At 40.6% G+C, this 20,878-nt stretch overlaps 3 protein-coding genes across 7 annotated transcripts; 1 reads left to right on the forward strand and 2 right to left on the reverse strand.

The window, feature by feature from the left end:
- Nucleotides 1-1,351: 1,351 nt before the first annotated feature.
- LOC104937591 (zona pellucida sperm-binding protein 3) lies at nt 1,352-4,005 on the reverse strand. Of its 4 annotated transcripts, none has more exons than XM_027288202.1 (8): nt 3,530-4,003; nt 3,279-3,391; nt 2,526-2,629; nt 2,241-2,415; nt 1,927-2,044; nt 1,753-1,835; nt 1,564-1,664; nt 1,352-1,478 (listed from the first exon to the last, which is right to left on the reverse strand). In XM_027288202.1, exons 1-8 carry the CDS (start codon nt 3,983-3,985, stop codon nt 1,405-1,407), a joined length of 1,224 nt encoding a protein of 407 aa, XP_027144003.1. In that variant the 5' UTR covers nt 3,986-4,003; the 3' UTR covers nt 1,352-1,404. The 4 variants fall into 4 exon arrangements, 3 of the variants coding, with proteins under 3 accessions (XP_027144003.1, XP_027144004.1, XP_027144005.1); XR_003463766.1 differs by having other exon boundaries at nt 1,364-1,478; nt 2,282-2,415; nt 3,530-4,005; XM_027288203.1 differs by lacking the exon at nt 3,279-3,391 and having other exon boundaries at nt 3,530-3,639.
- Nucleotides 4,006-4,375: 370 nt separating this feature from the next.
- cnpy4 (canopy FGF signaling regulator 4) lies at nt 4,376-7,991 on the reverse strand. Its single transcript, XM_010753848.3, has 6 exons — nt 7,757-7,991; nt 7,522-7,648; nt 7,335-7,431; nt 5,252-5,374; nt 5,007-5,124; nt 4,376-4,748 (listed from the first exon to the last, which is right to left on the reverse strand). The coding sequence occupies exons 1-6, from the start codon at nt 7,842-7,844 to the stop codon at nt 4,636-4,638; spliced, it is 666 nt and encodes a 221-aa protein (XP_010752150.2). The 5' UTR covers nt 7,845-7,991; the 3' UTR covers nt 4,376-4,635.
- A 1,758-nt stretch (nt 7,992-9,749) lies between these two features.
- LOC109142027 (calpain-5) lies at nt 9,750-20,748 on the forward strand. 2 transcript variants are annotated; one of them, XM_019274347.2, is made up of 14 exons: nt 9,750-9,786; nt 10,250-10,514; nt 13,957-14,140; nt 16,378-16,509; nt 16,600-16,811; nt 17,428-17,620; nt 17,710-17,903; nt 18,284-18,361; nt 18,472-18,895; nt 18,961-19,083; nt 19,173-19,369; nt 19,468-19,586; nt 20,055-20,191; nt 20,274-20,748. In XM_019274347.2, the coding sequence occupies exons 3-14, from the start codon at nt 13,976-13,978 to the stop codon at nt 20,448-20,450; spliced, it is 2,151 nt and encodes a 716-aa protein (XP_019129892.2). In that variant the 5' UTR covers nt 9,750-9,786; nt 10,250-10,514; nt 13,957-13,975; the 3' UTR covers nt 20,451-20,748. The 2 variants fall into 2 exon arrangements, with proteins under 2 accessions (XP_019129892.2, XP_027144002.1); XM_027288201.1 differs by having other exon boundaries at nt 18,961-19,074.
- Nucleotides 20,749-20,878: the final 130 nt, after the last annotated feature.

Raw genomic sequence — 20,878 nt, forward strand, 5'->3', positions numbered from 1 at the left:
CCCTCACTTTGTCTCTTAGTGTTGACAGGTGCTGGATGTGAGCGAACCGTAGTTCTACAGTCAAGGAAATTTCACCAATAAACCCAGAGTTAACCTGCTGAATATAAGGAGCAGCAATCAAGAGAAAGGAGTGTTTTACCTTCTGCCAATGGTGATATAACAATATGTTGTACTCAAAGGGGAACAGCTAGAAATCCGTCTAACAACAGGCATTTGGTAGCCTAAAGGCCAGGGACCACCTGTTTGTGAATTACATGGAAGTTTTGTCTGTAATCGACCTTTACAAATGAAATAAAACCACAAATCTCAAAATGTGTTCTTCTCTGAGCACCTGATTACAGACGTTGCTAGATACCTTCTTTGGAGGGATTGCGGTTTGTCTAATAAGAAAAAAAAGGAAGAAAAATCACCATGAACGTCAACACTCAATGGTCTGCCTCTGTGATAAAATCCTGTGTTTGGTCTGGCAATAAGCTGCAATGTAATACATACATTTCACGAGAGTGACGTTGACAGATATTTAAAGTTTTATTATGCAGGGTTGAAGAAATAAACCACAAATGGAAAAAACAGTTGAGTTTGTGGTTACACACTTCTCTTGTTTGACTGATCTGAGCATCCAGGTCGTGACTGGGAAAATAAAAATTCAGTTTGTCGTGCAAAGATGAAAGCTACCAATCAGACAGATGGGATTTGTTTTTCACATTTCTGATTCATTAATCACCGTCTGGCTCAAAAAGTTACAAAAACACAGAATTTGTTAAATATATTTTGGAGATTTATGTGTTGCCGTTACAGCTGGAAACGATTTATTCTTTCATTATTAGATAAAGATCGGAGTGTGCAAATATTCAAACATCCAGCTGACTTTCATTACATTGCTGGATTAAATAAAAATGTAGAAGGCACATCGATATTTCAGACATATCTGCAGGTTTAGTCTGCAAATAAAACAAATAAATGGTGACGTTTATTTTCTGGGTCAGAGTGTCTGTTCTCCACGTGCCTGTAGTGCTAACACACCATTTTATTTCCATTTTTTTATTTTTTATTATTGGGTATTTTTGTGTATTTTGTATTATTAACTTCACACTTTTGCATGACTTATCTTTTAACCTACATTGTAACCATACATAAATTAACAAATAAACCTAAATAATTCTTAAACAAACTCACCGACCGCACATAACCCAGTGACATTAACTTAATCATCCAGGGTATAAATACAGGAAGTAGTTGGGGCGGTTCAACCATGTCAAGCAATTTGTAACTGTATAATTAAAGATTATTGTTGCTGTTGTTGTTGTTGTATATTGCTCAATTTGAACAAAACAAATGAAAGTATATAAAGTTTTTCTTACATGTCACGGGTGCTTAAACACCATTTTTTATTAATCATTTACTTCAATCCAGATATTTATGTTTTCTGACTGTGGTTAGAAATATCATCGGGCCCAATCTGGTTTCCACATGCAGCTCTGCAAGGTGAGAATATCAAAGTGAGTTACTTCATCCTGTTATAAACACAGTATTCAGTACCTGTACAGATATTTGATGAAGTACCAGTTTGTCTGTGCTTTGTTTTGCTCCTTGGTGTCCTCTTGTGGATGGACGTGGCACTGCAGCTCTCACAGACACTGTCGTCACCGTCTACTGACCTCCACCTGATGGAGAAGAAATTGTTTTTAAATTATTTAATTTATTTTTAAGCTGGACAGACAGAAGAAGGATATAACAGAAGTTGAAAGTGACCTTCCGTTCGTAAAAGAACAAGCCCTTTTCACTGGGTCCTTCCTTGAAACGGGCTCTGCTTCCAGGTAACATGTTATATATATCTGCAGGAGACAGTGCAACACATGCTGAGGCATTTTTCTTTACACTGTGGATGTAGATATACGTATAAAAGCGTGTGAAATCAGTGCTGACAGTGTGTCTGTGGTCGTGGTGGAAGAGGAAAGGTTGGAGTTGAATCTGGAGGAGGTGATTCTGGACTCTGGGCAGGAAACGGGATCTGGAGCCGCTCAGCTTGGAGTCTGTAAAACATCTGCAAAGTATAGACACATCCTTATCAGATTTAACCCCTGCACTCAGTATTTGATCTGTAATTTGGGTGCATTTTATAATAACAGGATACAGAACATAGACGGATTCAAACCGGCAATGTGGGCCACAAAGGAAGTCGTTTTCATTTGGAAAATGAATCAGAGGAACCACTGTAGACATTAATGATACAGACTCACCCCTGGTGGTCTATGAAGGGGTATCTGGGGTAAGAATTCACATCAGAGGTCAGAGTAGCCACACAGCTGTCCACATGCAGCCGGAGAGGAAGATGACGATGATCTACAGAGGCCTCGATGTTGACCGTTTCACCCAGGAAGTAAACCGATGACTTTCTCTCACTGCTCCAGTCGTCTGAGGAACGATAAAGACCAAACGTAGTTGGAAGTTTAATAGTTTGCCACAGTGCATAGAGAAATTCACAGATTTAGTCTGTGAGATTTGCATCTGTGAGTCCGACTCACCTGCCATGAGCCTGAGCTGGAAGTCCAGGTTGAGATGCATTAACTGGGTGGCGATCAGGGGACTCCAGGTTGGTTTCAAGGCCCTGCTGCTCACTGCGTACCTCCTGCAAAGTAAAGGGTGTTTATAATCCCATGAATAAGCATTCCCATTACAGAAACTATAGAGGAATATTAGTAATGGACAGTAGAAATTGTCCAAATGAAGTGAGTTAAGTGGCCACCTACAGACGACCAATTTACTGGTTCATAAAAAAGGCTTTCAACCGCATTTCCTGGACAACTTTAAACCACCTGTTCTACCTTCACTATCTTTTACACCAGCTGGTTCAGAAATCACCTTCCCCTTTCAAACATTTGTCTGCGTTGCCCTTTGACCTCTGCCTTGCTTGTTAAGTATAATTGAACAGCAAGTCTCAAAGTCACCCTTTGACCTCTTTCTGTTACGAAAGGATCTCTTCAGGGCCAGAATAGACAAGAAGAAAAATGATTACAGCAACCAGAAACTCAGTATCCGAGTTTCTTGTTGTTGCCCCTCGAGAAGTCTCGAAGTCTCTCAGAAACTGTATCAGTGTTTCCTTTGTCCTTTACTTTGTTTTTGAGCTTCTACTTTGCAGGTTTTACACTTATTCCCTCATACAGTATGTAGTCCTCTAACTATATGTTTTGGGTTTGATAAGTTTGCTTGCTATTCTACCACCTATAGCCGACATCAGCAACACATAAAGCTCGAGAACAGTTTGTGTGTAAATGCACCTTCCATATTGACAGTGAAGTGGAACAGCAGCTCCTCTCTGAAACAAGTCTCTGGATGATGTTGGAGGCGCGTACAGCAGCAGGTTTTCGTACAGCACAGCACTCTGGGTAAACTACATACAGCAGTATCAAGCTAAAACCACTAGGTGGCAGCAGTATGCAGCTATGCTCCACAGACACTCATTTGTCAACATTTGCTTTCTCTACAGTAAAATTGAGGTGATGTTTCGATGATAAAGAAGCTCACCAACCGTCACTTTACCCCCACAGTCAGTCAGAGGTGCCCTGATGACGTACTCTCCATTTCCAGACACTTTGGCTGTGCAGTGACGTTGCGCAGCACTGACAGGAGATCCAAGCCTCAAGTGCTTGGCCTCCACAGGAAGACCGGGGTCAAACAGATACGCTTTCATCACAACCTCAACGCCTTCCTCATTACATTTCACCCCAAAGGTCTTGACCTTGTGATCTCGGGAGTGAGAGTTTGGTTTGTTTATCTGATCCAGAGAGTTTCTTTCAAGTGCGGCCATTTGAGAGAAAGACAGAAAAAGAGGTTCGGTTTGATACGTGTAGCATTGAAGTGTCTCTAACTTAGACAGAACATAGAGAGAAACTGTAAAGTAGACAGAAATAAGAGGCATTGTGGTGAAAACTACTCCTCTGAGAACTTCAGTGGCTGTTTCAGGAACACACCTGAAACTAATCATCCTTTATTAGTGACCTGCAGCGTCACATCACTTTAAAAAAAAACGTATTTCCTGGAACAAAATGCAGAAAACATCCAAAAATGTTATAAAAAGTATTTTATTCACCATGAAAAAACTGTACATATTGCATTTAAAGACTGCAAACTGGGGTAAAAATACTGAGATGTACCGTATATCGTTATAAGGAGAGATGTAACAGCATTCACATGAAATATAACACTGGACAGGTCTCTGATATTAATGTAAAAGGCTTTAAATCTTCATCTAAATAGTTTTTAAAAAGTGTAACAGTTCTTAAAAAGGCTGCCACCATTCATATAAAAATAACGATCAGTTAACTATTAAATTAACCGCCAAATATTCTGATAATCAATCATTTTTGAGTCCGAAACTGAATCTTTTGAGTTGTAGACGTCACTTTTCTGGACCAAACAACTTGATTAAATCGAGGAAACGATCGACAGAATAATCGATAATAAAAAAAATAATCGCCAGTTGCAGCCCTGGTTTTAAGTTTTGGCACCAGGAAGAGTGTTAGTGTTATAACACATAATGTCTTTGCAGCTTGCCCGCTAAAAGCTAAAGAAAAAGAGGAAAGGTTGAGGTTATATTTTTGTTTTCTGGGTTTCCCTTTCTGACGATATTTCTCCTCATAGCTCTCCGGCGTCGTGTGTTTTCGCTTCCTCCTCTGTGCCGTCGCTTTCCGTCTCCGTGGCTCCTCCTTTGGTCCCCATGTCTCCTTTCCACACCTCCTTTATACATTCTGAGGGAGGAAGAGAAAGAAAACAGAAAGGGGGGGAGTTCACTTTGGAGGTTCAAACTTCACTGACTTCATGTGAACGTGTGATTACTTTTTACATTTCTTGGTAACACACTTTAATTTAGACTTATTCCTATGATAATTTAGTTTTATGCATTCCTAGTCTGGTCGTTGATTGATTTTAAAGTGACTTAAACTTGTAGTCCAGCGCCGCTTTCAACAGTTTTAACTTGTCCACACTCCTCTCCTCAGGTCACCCACCTTGCTCTGACTCTTTGAGGACGTGGTTCTGACAGAGGAAGATCTCCAGCCTCTCGTCCTGATGATGGAAGTACCAGTCCTCCACGACGTCCTCATACTTCTCCAGCATCGTCTCACACTGAACAACAAACACACACGTTAATGTTCTTAATGTTCAAACTTCTGCACACTCCTACAAAGTTGACGCACTTGCATACAACCTTTTAAATAAAAACACTAAAAAACTTGAACACACGTCCTCCTACCTGTTTTTTCATGTCCGACACCTCCACTGAGGGTTCGTCCCACAGTTCAAACGGCAGACCTAAGTCCACTTTAACTCCCTTGTGGACCAGGTTCTTCAGAGTTGTCATGGTCTGACTGGCACCCTGCAACAACAACACACAAACAAACCGGCTAGCTGTCAGTTAAATCACAAGAGGGCAGGTCTTGGGATAGATTTGTCTTTGTCGGAATAAGGAAAGTGCACAGGAGTCCAATATGTCTTAACACTGAAAGGTTTATTGAAGCTTGATCGAGGAGAAGGGAGGTTTTATTGCTTGTCATGACATGATCTTCTCTGGCCCTTGGGATAATGCCACAAATGGAGTGACGCCTGCTGAACTCTAACTGTACTCTGCTGCTGCAATAAATCCAATCATGAGTTATTTGACTGAACTACTGTGTCGATAGGTGGTCATACCTCGCTGTATCTCCGGTATAAAGTGTTTCACAACTGGTCATTAGTCTACAAACAAGGGAAATATGTTCACACATTAAATGACTCTGTACATATCTGTTGTGTCTATGAAGTGGGACAGTCATATCCTCTGACCTCGGTTACCATAGCAGTAACCAAAATGCCCCTGGAGTGACTTCCAGTGGCACGCCAGAATAAAAAGAAAATTCCCTCACATGTACTGTATGTATCTGATGGGAAACAAGTTGCCGTTGACTTGCCTGTTTCTGCTGTCGTCTTTTATCATCTTTTTATCCCTTTTTTACACCCCTGTGTTTAATATATTTGTTCTAATATTCTTTAGACATCAAAAAAATAACAGTTTTTTCTTTTCATTGCCCTTTTACCGCTCTGTTTCTGTGGGGGTTTTTTACTTTTCTTGATCTTAACCTGTGTGGTCTTCTATCGGGTCCGCTTCTGTGTAAAGCACTCTGTGATCCCTGCCTATAAAGGTAGTAGTAGTAGTAGTAGTAGTAGTAGTAGTAGTAGTAGTAGTATAAGTAGTATAAAGTGTACTTCTTCAGTTTTATATGAAATACAGCCATAAATGTTATAAAAATTAGGATTTATACTGGGGTTCAGATATTTTAACTCATAATGTGTGTTTCCTGTTTTTTGCATGTCTCGACGTATTATAGGTTTCACACAAACAAATAAGGATCAAAATATGGCTATATCGGATATGTCAGTTCCTATATCATATTCTTGTATCCTTGAAGCAGAAACACAGTAAACGTGTCTCTATCTTGTATCCTTGAAGCAGAAACACAGTAAACGTGTCTCTATTTAGGAGATAAGCCGTAATATAATTGGTAAAAAAAATAGGATTTATATGATGTTTTAATTCATATAATGTGGGTGTTTCCTGTTTTTTGCATGTCTCGTGCACTTCCCTTATCTGGACTGTGTTTTGCTGAGGATGGCAGGGAGAGACATCAGTAGTTCAAGGACAGGAGAGACAAGAATGTGAGAAACAGGCCTGAGAAGTGTCATTTTGATACATAGTGTTCATTACTGAGCAGAAAACCAAAAAAGGAATGTTATGATATTATCTGTATCAGGTGGGAGGTGTCCGAGACAGCCTATTTTTCAAAAATGTATAAGAACCAACTGTTAGAGCTCCTCGAGGAGCCTTTTCTCTGTGACCCCTTTTGGGTGTTGCACTGTTCCCGTAACAATAATTTGAACAAGTGAGTTATATAAAAATTCACCCTCAGTACAGTTGTCATGAACAGGGAAATTAGCTATAGAGACCAAAACTGTTTTCTGTACCAGGCTGTAAACATGTTTATTTCTGCTGTGAAGTTGGACATTTGAACATGGGGACTTATGGAGACTGACTCACTTCTGGAGCCAGTGTGTCTGAGACAGCCCATTTAAAAAAAAAAAAAAAAAAGTATAATAACCAAATGTTAGAGCTCCTCAAGGAGCCTTTTCTCTGTGACCCCTCTTGTGTGTTGCACTGTTAAACCCTCCTTCTTGTACAGGAATAATAAATTCAACTTAAACTTTAATACCTTGAATCCAGTCTTCCTTATTCAAGGGGTTTTCTTTAAAAAATCCCATAACAATAAAACCTGTGCAGACCTTTTAAAACAAACAAACCTCACCTTGGCGTATCTGAGGCTGCCAGGCCTCTCTGCGTGAACATTATACTGCAGGATGCGTTCACAGATGTCGTCCACAGCCTCGGTCAGACGAGTTTCCCTGCAGAAACGCAGTTTAATCAATGCAAAGTGTGGTTTACTCATAATTCATCTTCATCTTAAAGGGATCCCCCCTCACAGAGTCACTTACGAGGTGTTGTACCGGATCTTTTTCCTCCTCTTGCCCGTGTCCAACACCTCTCCAACCTCCAGGACTTCTTTGGAGCGACCGGTCTTCTCCAGAGCATCCTGCAGCTCCACGGTCAGAAACTTACACACTGACAGACACAGGAGGAAAAACATTTAGAGGAACGGCTGAAGCACACGTCAAAGAGTTCATAACAAACAGCGTTTAAAGTCTAAAGGCTGGTGCGTCCTCGTCCTACCTTCGCATTTGTTGGGCAGCCTCTCGTCTTCTCCGTGCGCGGTCACCAAACAACAAGCGCCGAAGAAAAGCAGCGTGGAAAGTTTCATTTCAACAGTTTGTTGTTGAAGCCAAAAATAAAAAAATAAAAAAGTTTAACATCACAGCAGCCACATCGGCGTTTTAAATGGTTATTCGCAACTGCGCATGCCTGGGGTGTCCAAAACAGACCAGAGGAGTGGATGCCCGGTGCGTCGATTTCAGGGGAAGCTTGTCGAGAGAAGACAACTTCATATGAAAGGTATTTATTTACAAGGCACTCACAGACAACTTCATATGAAAGGTATTTATTTACAAGGCACTCACATTATCCGAGCAGCAACCTCTGTGACTGGGAAGTGAACCCAATACTAAAAACTGCAGCTCCTCAAACATCCACTTGAGGCTGGCTCCAGAATAAGTCAGTCTCCATAAGTCCCCATGTTCAAATGTCCAACTTCACAGCAGAAATAAACATGTTTACAGCCTGGTACAAAAAACAGTTTTGGTCTCTATAGATAATTTCCCCGTTCATGACAACTGTACTGAGGGAGAATTTATATACAACTCACCTGTTCAAATTATTGTTACAGAAATTTAACAGAGAAAATGCTCCTCGAGGAGCTCTAACATTTGGTTCTTATACATTTTTTTAAAATAGGCTGTCTCGGACACCTCCCACCTGATACAGATAATATCATAACATTCGTTTTTTGGTTTTCTGCTCAGTAATGAACATTATGTATCAAAATGACACTTCTCAGGCCTGTTTCTCACGTCCTTGTCTCTCCTGTCCTTGAACTACTGATGTCTCTCCCTGCCATCCTCAGAAAAACACAGTCCAGATAAGGGAAGTGCACGAGACATGCAAAAAACAGGAAACACACATATTATGAGTTAAAACATCATATAAATCCTAATTTTTACACCAATTATATTACGGCTTATCTCCTAAATAGATACATTTTTACTGTGTTCCTGCTTCAAGGATACAAGAATATGATATAGGAACATATAATATAACTGACATATCCGATATAGCCATATTTTGATCCTTATCTGTTTGTGTGAAACCTATAATATATGTCAATATAAAGCAGCAATATGTGTTTTGTTTATAGATAACATTTACGGAGAAGAGCACTTATTACTAATATATATACAACCTGAACATGCATGGCTGGCTTAATATAGGTAGTATGTAGCCCAAAGTGGATATGAAGCATATATAAATATTTAATATATATAAATATACATATTTACAAGCTGACAGACAGTAAATTTTATTTATATATATATATATATATATATATATATATATACAAATCAGCACTTGACATTTCAGCTAAATGTCCCATGCAGCAATCTGGGATTAGCTGAAAAATGCATCATCATAAAGCTGAAAACAGGCTGTTTACACCAAGTATTTAAAATGAGCTGAACATTACAGCAGTAAAATGATACTTGGACATTAATCTAAAATCCAAAACCATCAGATATAAAACATACATACTTTTACTTGAGTAAAGTTTTGAATGCAGGACTTTTACTTGTAGTAGTATGGGGCATGTAGAGTATTTTACACAATGTGGTATTAGTACCTAATAACTCAATTGAATAGATTGTAATTCACCAGATCTAAAGTCTAAATATATACTGTGTCTCATTTATTAACACAACCAAACCACACATTTCATCAGCGCTGAGTTCAGGTGGATCGCACAGGAATGGAGGAGGGGGGATTAGCTTGATATTTGGCAGCGAGGTGGTTAAAATAGAAGCGGCTTGGCTCTTGGTTTCTCAGGTGTCAGGGGCAACACGCTCGACAGCAACAGATACTCAAGGAGTCTGCAGAAGAGACGATAGAGAGGAGGAGAAGAGGAGGAGACACCAAAAAAGATAAGATAGAAAAGGAGAAGAGATAGGCCATGATAATATGAGGACAGAAAGGAAAAAAGGCGAGATACCACGGCGAGGAGGAAGAAGAAGCCAACGAGGAGAGCATGAGCAGAAGTGAGTGGCACACAGACACTGCTGGAAAACAGGTTTGTTTATGTTCTCCAGCTGTAGAACAGTTTGCACACAGGCGTCAGAGGATAAAGTGTCTGAAACTCAAGAGTAACTCCATTAACTGAAGTATTTGACTGCTGGGAGGCTTCTGTAATTGTGTGTTATGTCACTTGGCAAGGTGAGTGTCTGTCTATTGTCTGTGTGGAGGGAGATAAAGTTACATGGGCTGCAGCAGTGTCACCCTGCTCTGTGTGTGTCATGGCTGTATGGACATGGACACACACACACACTTGTGTATCCACTCTAGAGGCACACACACACACACACAATATGATACTCAGTCATAAGAGATGTTGTCAGGGAACTGGCAGCGCTCACATGAAGCTGCACTTTTATCCTGCAGCATCAGTTCTTCAGCTCTCACGTACGTCTGATTATATCATTAATCTTTTCCCCCCTGCCACAGGTCCGGTGAAATCTCTAGGATGACACTGAGTGGAGATGAATCAAACGCTCCTGTCAGACTCAGAGGACAAGAGAAGAAAGTGTGATTCTGGGATAAAGGAGAACAAGAGGTGACAAATGCTGCACAGCAGGGCGTGCATGATTGTCTCTGAAAGATTTGGATTCCCTAAATGACCAAAGGAGGTTCTGGATCCGAAACCTGAGCTCAAGGAATAAAAGTTTCATCTCAGGGAACCAAGCGGATAAACTTCTAGTCTGACTTGAAGGTAAAGGGATTTACCTGCAGCTAACATAAAACTCAGTCTAAAGCCTCTAATCCTGCATTACAAGATTCAAGCTATAATCTAAATATATATAAACCTCAAGGGCAGCAGTCAGATCATAAACTGATGACAGCTCTTTTAATATACAGATTAACACGAGATAATAATATATCTAAGCCTCCAATGCTGTCAGAGGATGTTTATATCAGTCATGTTTGTGCATGCTGGAGCTGTGAATGTCTACTAACAGTCAGGGTGTAATTGTTGTCTCACATTTTAATCATACATTAATAGTTGAATGGATTAAAGCTTCTCAGACAAGCGCTTTATGCAGCAATGAAAACTATATAATGTCTTTAAATGTTTAGTAGATGTAAGAATTTGCTGCCTTTCTGACTCTTACATTATTGTACGTTTAATATTCTGTTCTGGACTGTTTGTCAGACAGAACATATGTCGTTTACTGTTTTATAGACCCAAAAAAAAAATCCATTAAAGATGAAGAACTTTTTCTCCTTCATAGAGTTTGTGAAGAACCATCCCTTACATAACAAGGTACCTCGGAGAACTATATAAAAAAACATGATTTTGTTTATGAGTGTGTGAGGATGTTCTTTTATTTCCACAGAATATTTACATGTTTCGTTCAGTTTTTATTGTCCTGCATAGGAGATTTGTCAAAGACAGATGTCATCACACAGAAAAGGGAATTTAAAAAAAAGCTCAGTTTAAAGTAAAAGCAAGACATTGTTTGAGAGAATTACGGAATTTTATTGCACATATTGAAAAGAAAAATCAACGTCACATCAAGTCTGCATGTCAGCTGAAATTTAAGGAAAATAACAAATCCAAAAACAGCCATTTAAAGACATTTCTGCAGCTAGATATTGTCAAAACATGAAAAAAACAGCAAAATCAAATGACATATTATTGAAATTTGGACTCATCATTCATAATTGATGTTTGCGTTGCGTTGCTCACATGTTTCTCACCTGTTTATTTGTCCCTGTGAATAAATCTGATACAAGTAAAACAAAACCTCGCTGATAATTGATGACATTGACCTGTGAGGCATCTGCAAACCAAACCAAGCACCTGCACGCTCTCATCTCTGTTTTTCCTCTCTGCACAGCGAAGCCCTGAGTTGACCCTGCCATGGACACACACCACACATACCACACACTGCACCTGGCATACTCCCACTGACCCAGAATCACACACACACACACACACACACACACACACACACACACACACACACACACACACACACACACACACACACACACCAGTTGATGCCCACATACACACACGCTGCTGATCCCAGCAGTTCATATCACCAACGACTAAATCAGTAATATTACCTACTGCTGTCCTTACCTACCCCCTCCCAACACACACACACACACACACACCTAATGTCATGCTGTTTTTTCATTTCTTATATTTGAAAGGACTTATTTACTCCCATGCCTTCTGGATAGCTCCTCGTTTTAATACAGTGTCAAGCCTGAAAAATGGTTTAGCCATTCACAATACAAATTTCTCTCCTGCATTCTGGGTTCCCCCTTATTTTAATGCAGAGAAACCCACTAATGCTGAGCCTTTATATTTTGTTGCAAAAGCATAACAAATCATTAAAAAACACTGGTCTCCTCACAAAGTGGCCTGTTTAATGGCCTCTCTACAGGGAGTGGCTAGAACACTAACATTAAAATTAGTAACACCATCACTAACGTGTGTTTATCCCGGATAAAATACAGTTTTCAGCAATTTATGTAAAAGTAAACACTGTATGCCAAATTGTAGGACTCTTTTTTTAATTTTCCAATATACAATATCACATAACATTAAAATAAAAAGGTACCATGGGGGACCCTTTTAAAAAGCAGCAAAATTATTGAAAAACAGGTAATCCTTGACGAAAAAGTTCCTAACAAAAAAAAAATAATGGAGCTGGGAACTTGTTCTTTGGTCCACCCATTCCTGGGACATGTGAGCCTTGTTTGGTGAAGGCACAGTCTTCCTGCATCACTGACAACTGTGGGAGAGAGAGATTGTCTATCACTAACTTCAGGTGAAAATCACCTGTATGCCTCTTGAAAAAAACATAGATGGGAGGAGGGAAACAAACATACTACATAATACAATTAATGACATCAGTGAGCAGCCTGAATCTACCCAAGGCAACACAATGAAAATCACATGACAAGAACTGTGTGGGTGAAAATCACCCAACGTTTTGGGTCGTTAACTTCTCTGCTGCAGCCAGCAGAGGCATCACTGAGAATGTTCTTAAACACCTGCAGGTCCCCACTTGGCAAAAAAACAAAACAAAAAAACATTACTAGACCAACAGGGGACCTTAAGCATAGTTAGATAGGTTCACAAATACACATGCATACACACACCCTACCAGTTGGGGAGTTTAATCTACAGCAATGTATCATGGTCTATAAGATCATCGTATGTTTATAGTGTTGCTGTTCTGTGGAAGAAGTCAACTCTACATGATAAACAGCCTGTTTTTTCACATTTAGCTTAAGAAATAGGCAGTTTTTATTATGTTTGTTTGTTGCTGTCTGTGTTGTCCTGTGAAAAGTCAACTATTCATGAGAAAAACTGTCTTAGCTTTGTGATAATTAATCTTCAAGTTAATCCAGGGTTATTTTTTAAAAGGTTTTATTTTAAGAAGTTCAAGATTTTTCCAAGATTTTTTTTTCAACCCACAAAGGAACATTAAATCCTTCAGTTTATCAGAAAAAATAATCCCAATATGCACTAGATAGGAAGGGTATTAAAAAAATCTGAAAAGTAAGTTAAGCTGTCGGACAAATGTAATGGAGTTAAAGAATGTAGTATTAAGTTTAAATGGAAAAACTCAAGTGCAAGTACCAAAGTAGAGTATTTGAGTTACATTCCACCACGCACTAGAATATAGTTAGCAGATTTAAACAACTTCTGATAAACGGTGTAAACAAAGACTTTCATTGTGTTTGCTTGTTAGGTATGAATGTCAAATGAAATATTTCAACAAGGAGATTTTTGTGCAGCGTTTGCTGGAGAACAACAGCTGCCTTTGTGCCAAAGAAAAGTCAGAGTGGTTGTGTGACCTTTTGTCTCATCTTTGAGTTTGTGTGACTCCCTTCAGTGAAGTATGTGTGTGAACTATGACTATGGAAAATATTTGTATATCTCTCAGAGGAGACCACACAAAAAAAAAATGTTCCTGTCACAGCTGACAGATGTTTTGTCCACTTGTTAATCTGTCAGACGTTGCTGTTTTAATTTGAAATGGAGGGTTTGATTGGTTAGTGCTCAAGAAAAACTAAATGTTTTGTATGTTTTATGATTATAGTCCACTAAATATACAGTCAGTGTAACCCTATCCATGACTGAGAGACCATTTTATCTGTCCCATATCTCTTCTTCTTTCCATCTGAAGCCTCTCCTGTCCAGCCACAATGCCCGAACAAGTCCACAATTTCCAGGGTCAAAGCTTTCACAAGCTGAAGCGGGCCTGCTTGCGTCGAGGTGGCCTCTTCAAGGATCCCCTGTTCCCTGCCACTGCCCAGTCCCTCTTCTACAAGAGGGAGCCCCCGCCGGGACTGACCTGGAAGAGGCCGAGGGTGAGTGACATTAAATAGATTTATGTATTTGTGATGCGTTGCCACATTTTCCTAGTTCAAACAACAACAACAAAGAGTTATTTCTTTTACAAAAATATCTCCTCTCCTCACACATCTAAATCGAGTGGCCCGGCTCAGCATCTTACATTTCCATCAGATTGGGTTAATTAAAGCGCTTTCTATTATAGGAGAGTTGTCAGGCAGTGAAATCTGAGCCCTCAGGGAGCAAGTGGCGCGTGCTGCCGATGGACATTTCTATTGCTGTATGTGTGTGTATAGAGTTTAGAAGAAACGGCAGCCAATTTAAATAGTCCAGGTGTTTTTAGACAGTGTTGAGATAGGTGTAGCTGTGGATAAATATAGGTGTTTTATTGTATCTATAGCAAAGCCAAGCAGCCTTAAAATAGGACGTTAAAGTCTGTCAGCAACAAATATATATTCAACAGTGCAGGAACTTGTAATGAAATGGATTATACATGCATAAACAAAGGTGTTAAGAAATTATGACTACAAAGGGGTTTTCCAAATTTATTTATTTATTTTTGGAAGTGTATTTTTTGTGTCTTTCAGACATAACATACAAATTTGTATAAAACTGGAGGCATCAATAACTCACTATGTTTCTGCTCTACTCACCAAGTTAAATTAAAGACTATTCAAGAACTTTTTAGTGCCACAAAATCTTTTATTCAACACCGTTTTCATTGTCATCCTGGTCAAAGAATTACAGAAACCAGTAGGGACAACAAGTCCTACAATTATAACAGTTTCATCAGTACTTCCTAGCTGTTTTTAACAACAATTTATTATTATTTTTATTTAATTTAAACTTTATTCATTGAGGAAAGGTCCTATTGCGATTAAAAAAAATCTCTTTTTCAACTGAGAACAAGTAAAACAGATACAGCCCAAAACAGACAGCATTAAAACACATAACAACCCCCCCCCCAAAAAATAAAAGTGCCGACAATATCAGTTTCAGTAATAACCACGATTATGTCTCCAGATCGTGAAGTTTTATGGGTTCAGAGTATCTAAACACCCTCTAAATTCATTAACCTGTTTAAAAAATTTGCATTATTAGTATTATTGCTGTGGGAAAAATATTCAAAAATAATAAAGACTTCTGTAAATGCTACTATGATATCCTATGATACCTTTTAAAGCTTTTTTAAAGAGCCGCAGAGGCCCTGAATTCACATTCAGAAATGTCTGTGCAGTATGATCAGTACTGTGTTCTTAATATGAAACCCTGCTGGCTTTGAATCAGCTGATTCAGAGCTGAAGAAAAAGGGTTAATGGTATTGTGTTCCTAATGCTCGACTCAGGTATTTTAAGCGTGTATCAACCGGGAGTTGGAAGGTAGAGTGACATCTGTCGCCTCTCTTTACGGAAACTACATCCACTCACTCTGTAACTTCCCATTTACTGTCTGCTGCACGATCTAGGTGGCCTCATACTTGTTATTAACATGATATCATCTCCAGGAAGGTTCATATCATGTCTAGAGTTACGCTTAAAGAGGTTACGACCACTGAGTGTGTGTTTTCTTGCATGTGTGTGTGTGTGTGTGTGTCCAGCAGCACTTCTACTGTTACCTGACCCTGTCCAAACTGAGATCAACAGGTCCAGACAGACAGGATCTGTCTCCTCAGCAGTGCTCTGACACTCTGACTGAATCAGCTCACAGCCCTTGTAAAACACTGTGACGCTACTAAACTACTGAAATCAGAGTTTATTTAAAGCTACTAGATAATCAATATTTTTATACATATACAATGGATCAAATGACTGCAGTGATAAACCCACAAAGAATTAGCACCAACTCTACAGTTCCCCTCAGCTCTACAGAGCATTTTATCATCTTTAACGTCGTTTTTTGTGGCTTTCTGGCCCACAACTTTTGCCTCTGTTTTAGTTCACTTTCACCAGTTTTATCAGCATTGTTTCAGGCAGCAAACGGCGGTAAGCAAATGACTATCTATTATGGCTTATTTACCAGCTGAAGAGCCACATATTTTCCCTAGAAGTGGCTGGAGAGCAAGAGAAAACTAAAAAGGAGTCCAAATACTGGACTAAATCTTGTCAGATGGAAAGAAACACAACTTTAAATGGATGCCAATGTTGCTACTTGTGTGTACAATGTGTAAATAAGAAACTGTTGCTGACTCCAAGTGGCCAAAAAAGTTCAGTTAATGCAGTTTAATGTCTCTTTCTTCTGTTCAATCAATCCCCAGGAGATATGTAAGGACCCCCGTCTGTTTGTTGACGGCATCAGCACTCGTGACTTGCACCAAGGCAGTCTGGGTAACTGCTGGATGGTGGCTGCTATTTCCTGCTTAGCATCTCAGCCATCTCTTTGGAAGAAGGTGGTGTATTTGTGTCCCCTCTTGCTTCATTCTTTTGCTTTCATCCTCTTTTCCTTCCCTCATCGAATCTCCTTCCTTTCCTCCTTACAGGTGATCCCTGAACATGTCGAACAGGAGTGGAATCCAAAGCATCCTGATCTGTACGCAGGAATCTTCCATTTCCGATTCTGGCGACTCGGCCGATGGATGGATGTCGTTGTGGATGACCGTCTGCCGGTCAACGGGGATGGAGTGTTGCTTTTCTGCCGCTCGGCGACACCACGAGAGTTTTGGAGTGCCCTGTTGGAGAAGGCCTATGCCAAGTAAGGGCACTGGGGCCATTTGGTTATCTAGTACCTTTTCAGGAGGTTATGTGGGTGGTGAATGTTATTGGGTGAAGAAAGGTGTGGAGGTTGGGATAATTGGTGAAATGAGTAGTCCACAATCTTTTCTGGCACTTACAGTAACCAAACGTTTCAATTGCCTTACCCTAAACACAGCCCTAGTTTATTAGTTATAGCCACAATCTTTTCCAAACCTTAACCGTACTGTAGTTGCCATGCAATGTCATGTAAAAAGCAAGAATTTAGAAAGTGTTGGCATTGGCAAAAACCACCATCTGTGAACAACATCCAGGATTTAGTGGTCCGATATTGACCTTCTTGGCTGGGGAAAGGGTTGTAGCAAAAATGCAGTACTCCCTAACCAATGCAAACACCTAGCAACACCATTTCCATCCAAGTAAACATCTGTAATATCTAAGAAACTGCCAATGCGAACATCTTCTCAACCCCATTTGCTACCACTTTGATAGATTCACAGTAAAGTTTTAAAAATGTTCTAGTTTGAGGCTATTTGTTTCTCTTGAAAACAAACACCCATGGAAAATGGAGAAGCCATTAATCACCTTGTCAGTCAGTCCATCTGATTTCTCTCCAGGCTAAACGGTTGCTATGAGGCCCTGGAAGGAGGAAACACTACAGAGGCACTGATCGACTTCACTGGTGGGGTTTCCGAACCCCTCAGCCTGGATCGTGAGGCTCTCAGCCTACACAGCGATCAGAGGAGGGTATTTTTCCAGACGCTGACTAAGGCCCACGAACGCAAAGCCCTCATCACCTGCTCCATACGGGTAGAGCCTCAAATTTCTGAGTAACTTAAAACAAAACAGATGCGCAATACGTTAGAAAGGTTCAGTGGGCCACGGTTTGCATTTCTCAGCCAGCAGAGGGGGAAACAGTGGAGTCGGTGTTGGACTGTGGGCTGGTGCGAGGTCACGCCTACGGGATCACAGCAGTGAGGAAGGTGAGGCTGGCGGAAAAGCTACTACAGGCGGGCGGGATGACCCGACTCTTCATGGTGCGCATGAGAAACCCATGGGGGACCACGGACTGGACGGGTGCCTGGAGTCAGGGGTGAGGGTACTTTGAACTTTGTGCCGGCTTCACCTGCCACATGTCTGACTGCTGAGTACATCATACATTTTGCTGGAGCTGTGGGAATAAAGCCTCTGCTGACATTTAACAGTGTCAGCCTGTTTTACAACATTTTATAGTGCCACTGCAACTTTTCTTTGTAGAATTTGTGACATTTTACAATAGTTTTGGAATTGTTTTACGAGGAGACATCTGCCGTTTACATTATGAAAGTCTGAGAAACTCTGAGAAAAAGGCCAAAATGGACCTATAAAGCTTTCCAGAAGTGAAAACATTGCTTGTATATTTCATGTCATTTCCAGTGGTTGGACCGTCTTCCTGTTGCCTTTAACATTATTGTCCTTGCACGCCCCCTGTAGGTCGCAGCAGTGGCAGCAGATGAGTCGTGCAGAGAGAGAGAAGATGGGTCTCAATGTTCGAGACATTGGGGAGTTTTGGTAGGTTTTTATTCTATATTATTGGTTGGCTGTTGTTTTTTCTGGTGTCCACATAAAATAATACATCAAAGTAGCATGATTTATAAACGTACATATCTTTGTTTCCTCAGGATGGATTTCAAGGATTTCTGTCGCTACTTCACAGATGTGGTGGTGTGCCGGCTGGTGGAAAGGAATCTTTTGTGGCCAAGCTCTCACTGGAAAGAGGTGCGCCACTATGGGGAGTGGGCTCCAGCTCCCGCCTCCCTAGGAAGCCCGCCACCCACCACTGTCCTCCACAACAACCACACTCTGAGCTTGGGGAGGAACAACGTCAAACCTGGAGGGACCAAGCAACGAGGTAACCGGAAGGAGGCCAGACTTGGGGAGAGTCAGCAAAGAGGAGGAAGACGATGTGAGCAAAACAAGGCTGTGAAGAAAGCGACAAAGGAAGATGAAGGTGGAGAGGTGGGAGGATGGGAGGCGCAGATGGATAAGAGGAGCCGATGTGGAGGATGCATCAACCACAGAGACACTTTCCTGCACAATCCACAGGTAACACTGAAGTGGAAAGTATTTCAATTAGTGCAAGACTTCTAACATACTTTTTGGGTCTCTAGTTCATGTTTGATGTTAGAGACAAAGAGGAGGAGGTGCTGATCTGTCTGCAGCAGGAGGACAGGAGGATACGGAGAAAAGATGGAGGAGGAGAAAACCTGCCTATCGGCTTTGAGGTGCTGAAGGTGAGCACCTCATGGACCCAAATGTGAACACACACCTTTTTCAATTCACACAAAAAAAAACCCATTTCCACTGCTTTGTCATATTCAAGGTGGAGGTGAACCGCTGCAGTCGGGTGCAGTGCGTGGTGGAGCAGGCGGCCAGCTCAGTCTACATGGACTCCCGCAGTGTGACGCTGAGGGGGACTCTTTCCCCAGGGCGCTATGTCGTGCTGCCCACCACGTTTCTTCCGGGCGCCACAGGAAACTTCCTCCTACGCCTCTTCTCCCATTCTCATGTCAGACTCAGGTGTGTGACGGTGTGTTTGATAATGACAAAAAAAAGCTTCTTTTGCTCATAAAATTGGAAAATATATATAAATAACGAGGTTTCTTTTTGTTGTGTAGGGAACTGAGGGAGGATTTGCCGTGTCCCTCTGTCTTCCAGTGTTATCTACCTCAACCCACTGTGGTGACCACAGTCCACCTCCGCAGAGCATCAGGACTCAGCCCTCCCAAACAGACAGGTGGCACAACAGCAAATATCTGGGGACACAATACCAATTAACCGAAATTTACAGACATTATTTGTCGTCTTCCACAGAGTCTGCTATGGTGAACTGCCATGTACTTCAGTAGTTAGTAGTAGTTAGTCCAGTTGGGGACATCCAAAGGTTCACAGGAAAGTTCTGCAACAGAAATTTTGGACTTTTCTCTAATGTTTGATTTTTGAAATATTGTGTTTTTTAAATCTGAAATTACAATTTGATCTGTTTGGGATTCAAACTGGAACATTAAGAAAAGCAGAACGGTGGAAAAGTGTCATCAACAACTCTTAGACTGATTTAATCCTTAACAAGTTATACTTTATATGCTGATGATGTGTTTTTTTATGTAAGCATTAATCTGAAAAGTAACTAGTAACAGCTATCTGAGTAGTTGTTCTCTGGTTACTAATTTACACCTTGTGTTGTCTTGTCTGTTATGATCCACAGCTCCAGATGTTTACGCCGTAGTTCGCTGTGAGAATGACACCATCAGGACGCGGGTTTTCAAGGCGGATGCAAACCCTGAGTTCAACCTCCGAACCATCTTCTACAGGAGATACCCCAACGCACACATCTCTATTGAGGTCTGACACATTTATATCACACACACACACAGATGATGCGTGCACACACTCACAGTGCTAGTCTACATCCTGTTCTGTGCAGTTGTGGAGCAGAGGTCGGCTGTGGGACTCGGTGCTGGGCAGGGCTCGACTCCAAACATCAGAGTCCGAGAGGAGTCGGAGCTACGTGATCGATCTACGAGGTGGCCAATCCTCTTCAGATTACCCACGGAGCATCTACGTTGAGACGTCCTCCAGCGTCTGCCTCACAGACTTGTGACAGCATGATCTGGTCACCTTAGCAACTACCAAACCATGGCAACCGCCAGGTGAAAAGTGATGGACAAATGAAGGTGCTGCAGTTGCATTCACAAATTTTGCACTAATCTGTGTATTTAACTAAAACTGAGCAACTAAATAAAGTTTCTGTTATTTAAAAAAAGGTTCTGTGGTGATCTGCTGGTCAGATATGCAGGTGAGTCGTCCAGCAGTACATTAAAAACAATTTAAACTGCTGCCAAAATATGTGTTTTGTGTTATTATATTTATTATATTATCATTACTGTTATTGTCATGTGTTTTCCTGCTGTTGTTGTTGCTGTCTTTAAAATTGTAATTATGATATTATTTACAGTGTGTTTGCATTTTCTTACGATTAAATAATTAACATTGTGTGAGTGTTTTCATTATCTTTATTTAATTTTTTAA

This window comes from Larimichthys crocea, chromosome XIV (genome assembly GCF_000972845.2).
Source record: "Larimichthys crocea isolate SSNF chromosome XIV, L_crocea_2.0, whole genome shotgun sequence".
In the NCBI taxonomy this organism is placed as follows: domain Eukaryota; kingdom Metazoa; phylum Chordata; class Actinopteri; family Sciaenidae; genus Larimichthys; species Larimichthys crocea.

Excerpts from the sequence above, each read along its gene's own strand:
- LOC104937591 (XM_027288202.1), bottom strand. The coding sequence starts at position 3,985 with ATGATTAGTTTCAGGTGTGTTCCTGAAACAGCCACTGAAGTTCTCAGA. Across the intron at positions 2,630-3,278 it reads CTTCACTGTCAATATGGAAG|GAGGTACGCAGTGAGCAGCA; the intron begins GTGCATTTACAC and ends TTTACTTTGCAG. Across the intron at positions 1,479-1,563 it reads AACAAAGCACAGACAAACTG|AGCTGCATGTGGAAACCAGA; the intron begins GTACTTCATCAA and ends CTCACCTTGCAG.
- cnpy4 (XM_010753848.3), bottom strand. The coding sequence starts at position 7,844 with ATGAAACTTTCCACGCTGCTTTTCTTCGGCGCTTGTTGTTTGGTGACC. Across the intron at positions 7,649-7,756 it reads GCTGCCCAACAAATGCGAAG|TGTGTAAGTTTCTGACCGTG; the intron begins GTAGGACGAGGA and ends TGTGTCTGTCAG. Across the intron at positions 7,432-7,521 it reads AAGATCCGGTACAACACCTC|GGAAACTCGTCTGACCGAGG; the intron begins GTAAGTGACTCT and ends GCGTTTCTGCAG.
- LOC109142027 (XM_019274347.2), top strand. The coding sequence starts at position 13,976 with ATGCCCGAACAAGTCCACAATTTCCAGGGTCAAAGCTTTCACAAGCTG. Across the intron at positions 16,812-17,427 it reads TTGGAGAAGGCCTATGCCAA|GCTAAACGGTTGCTATGAGG; the intron begins GTAAGGGCACTG and ends ATTTCTCTCCAG. Across the intron at positions 18,896-18,960 it reads CTTTCCTGCACAATCCACAG|TTCATGTTTGATGTTAGAGA; the intron begins GTAACACTGAAG and ends TTGGGTCTCTAG.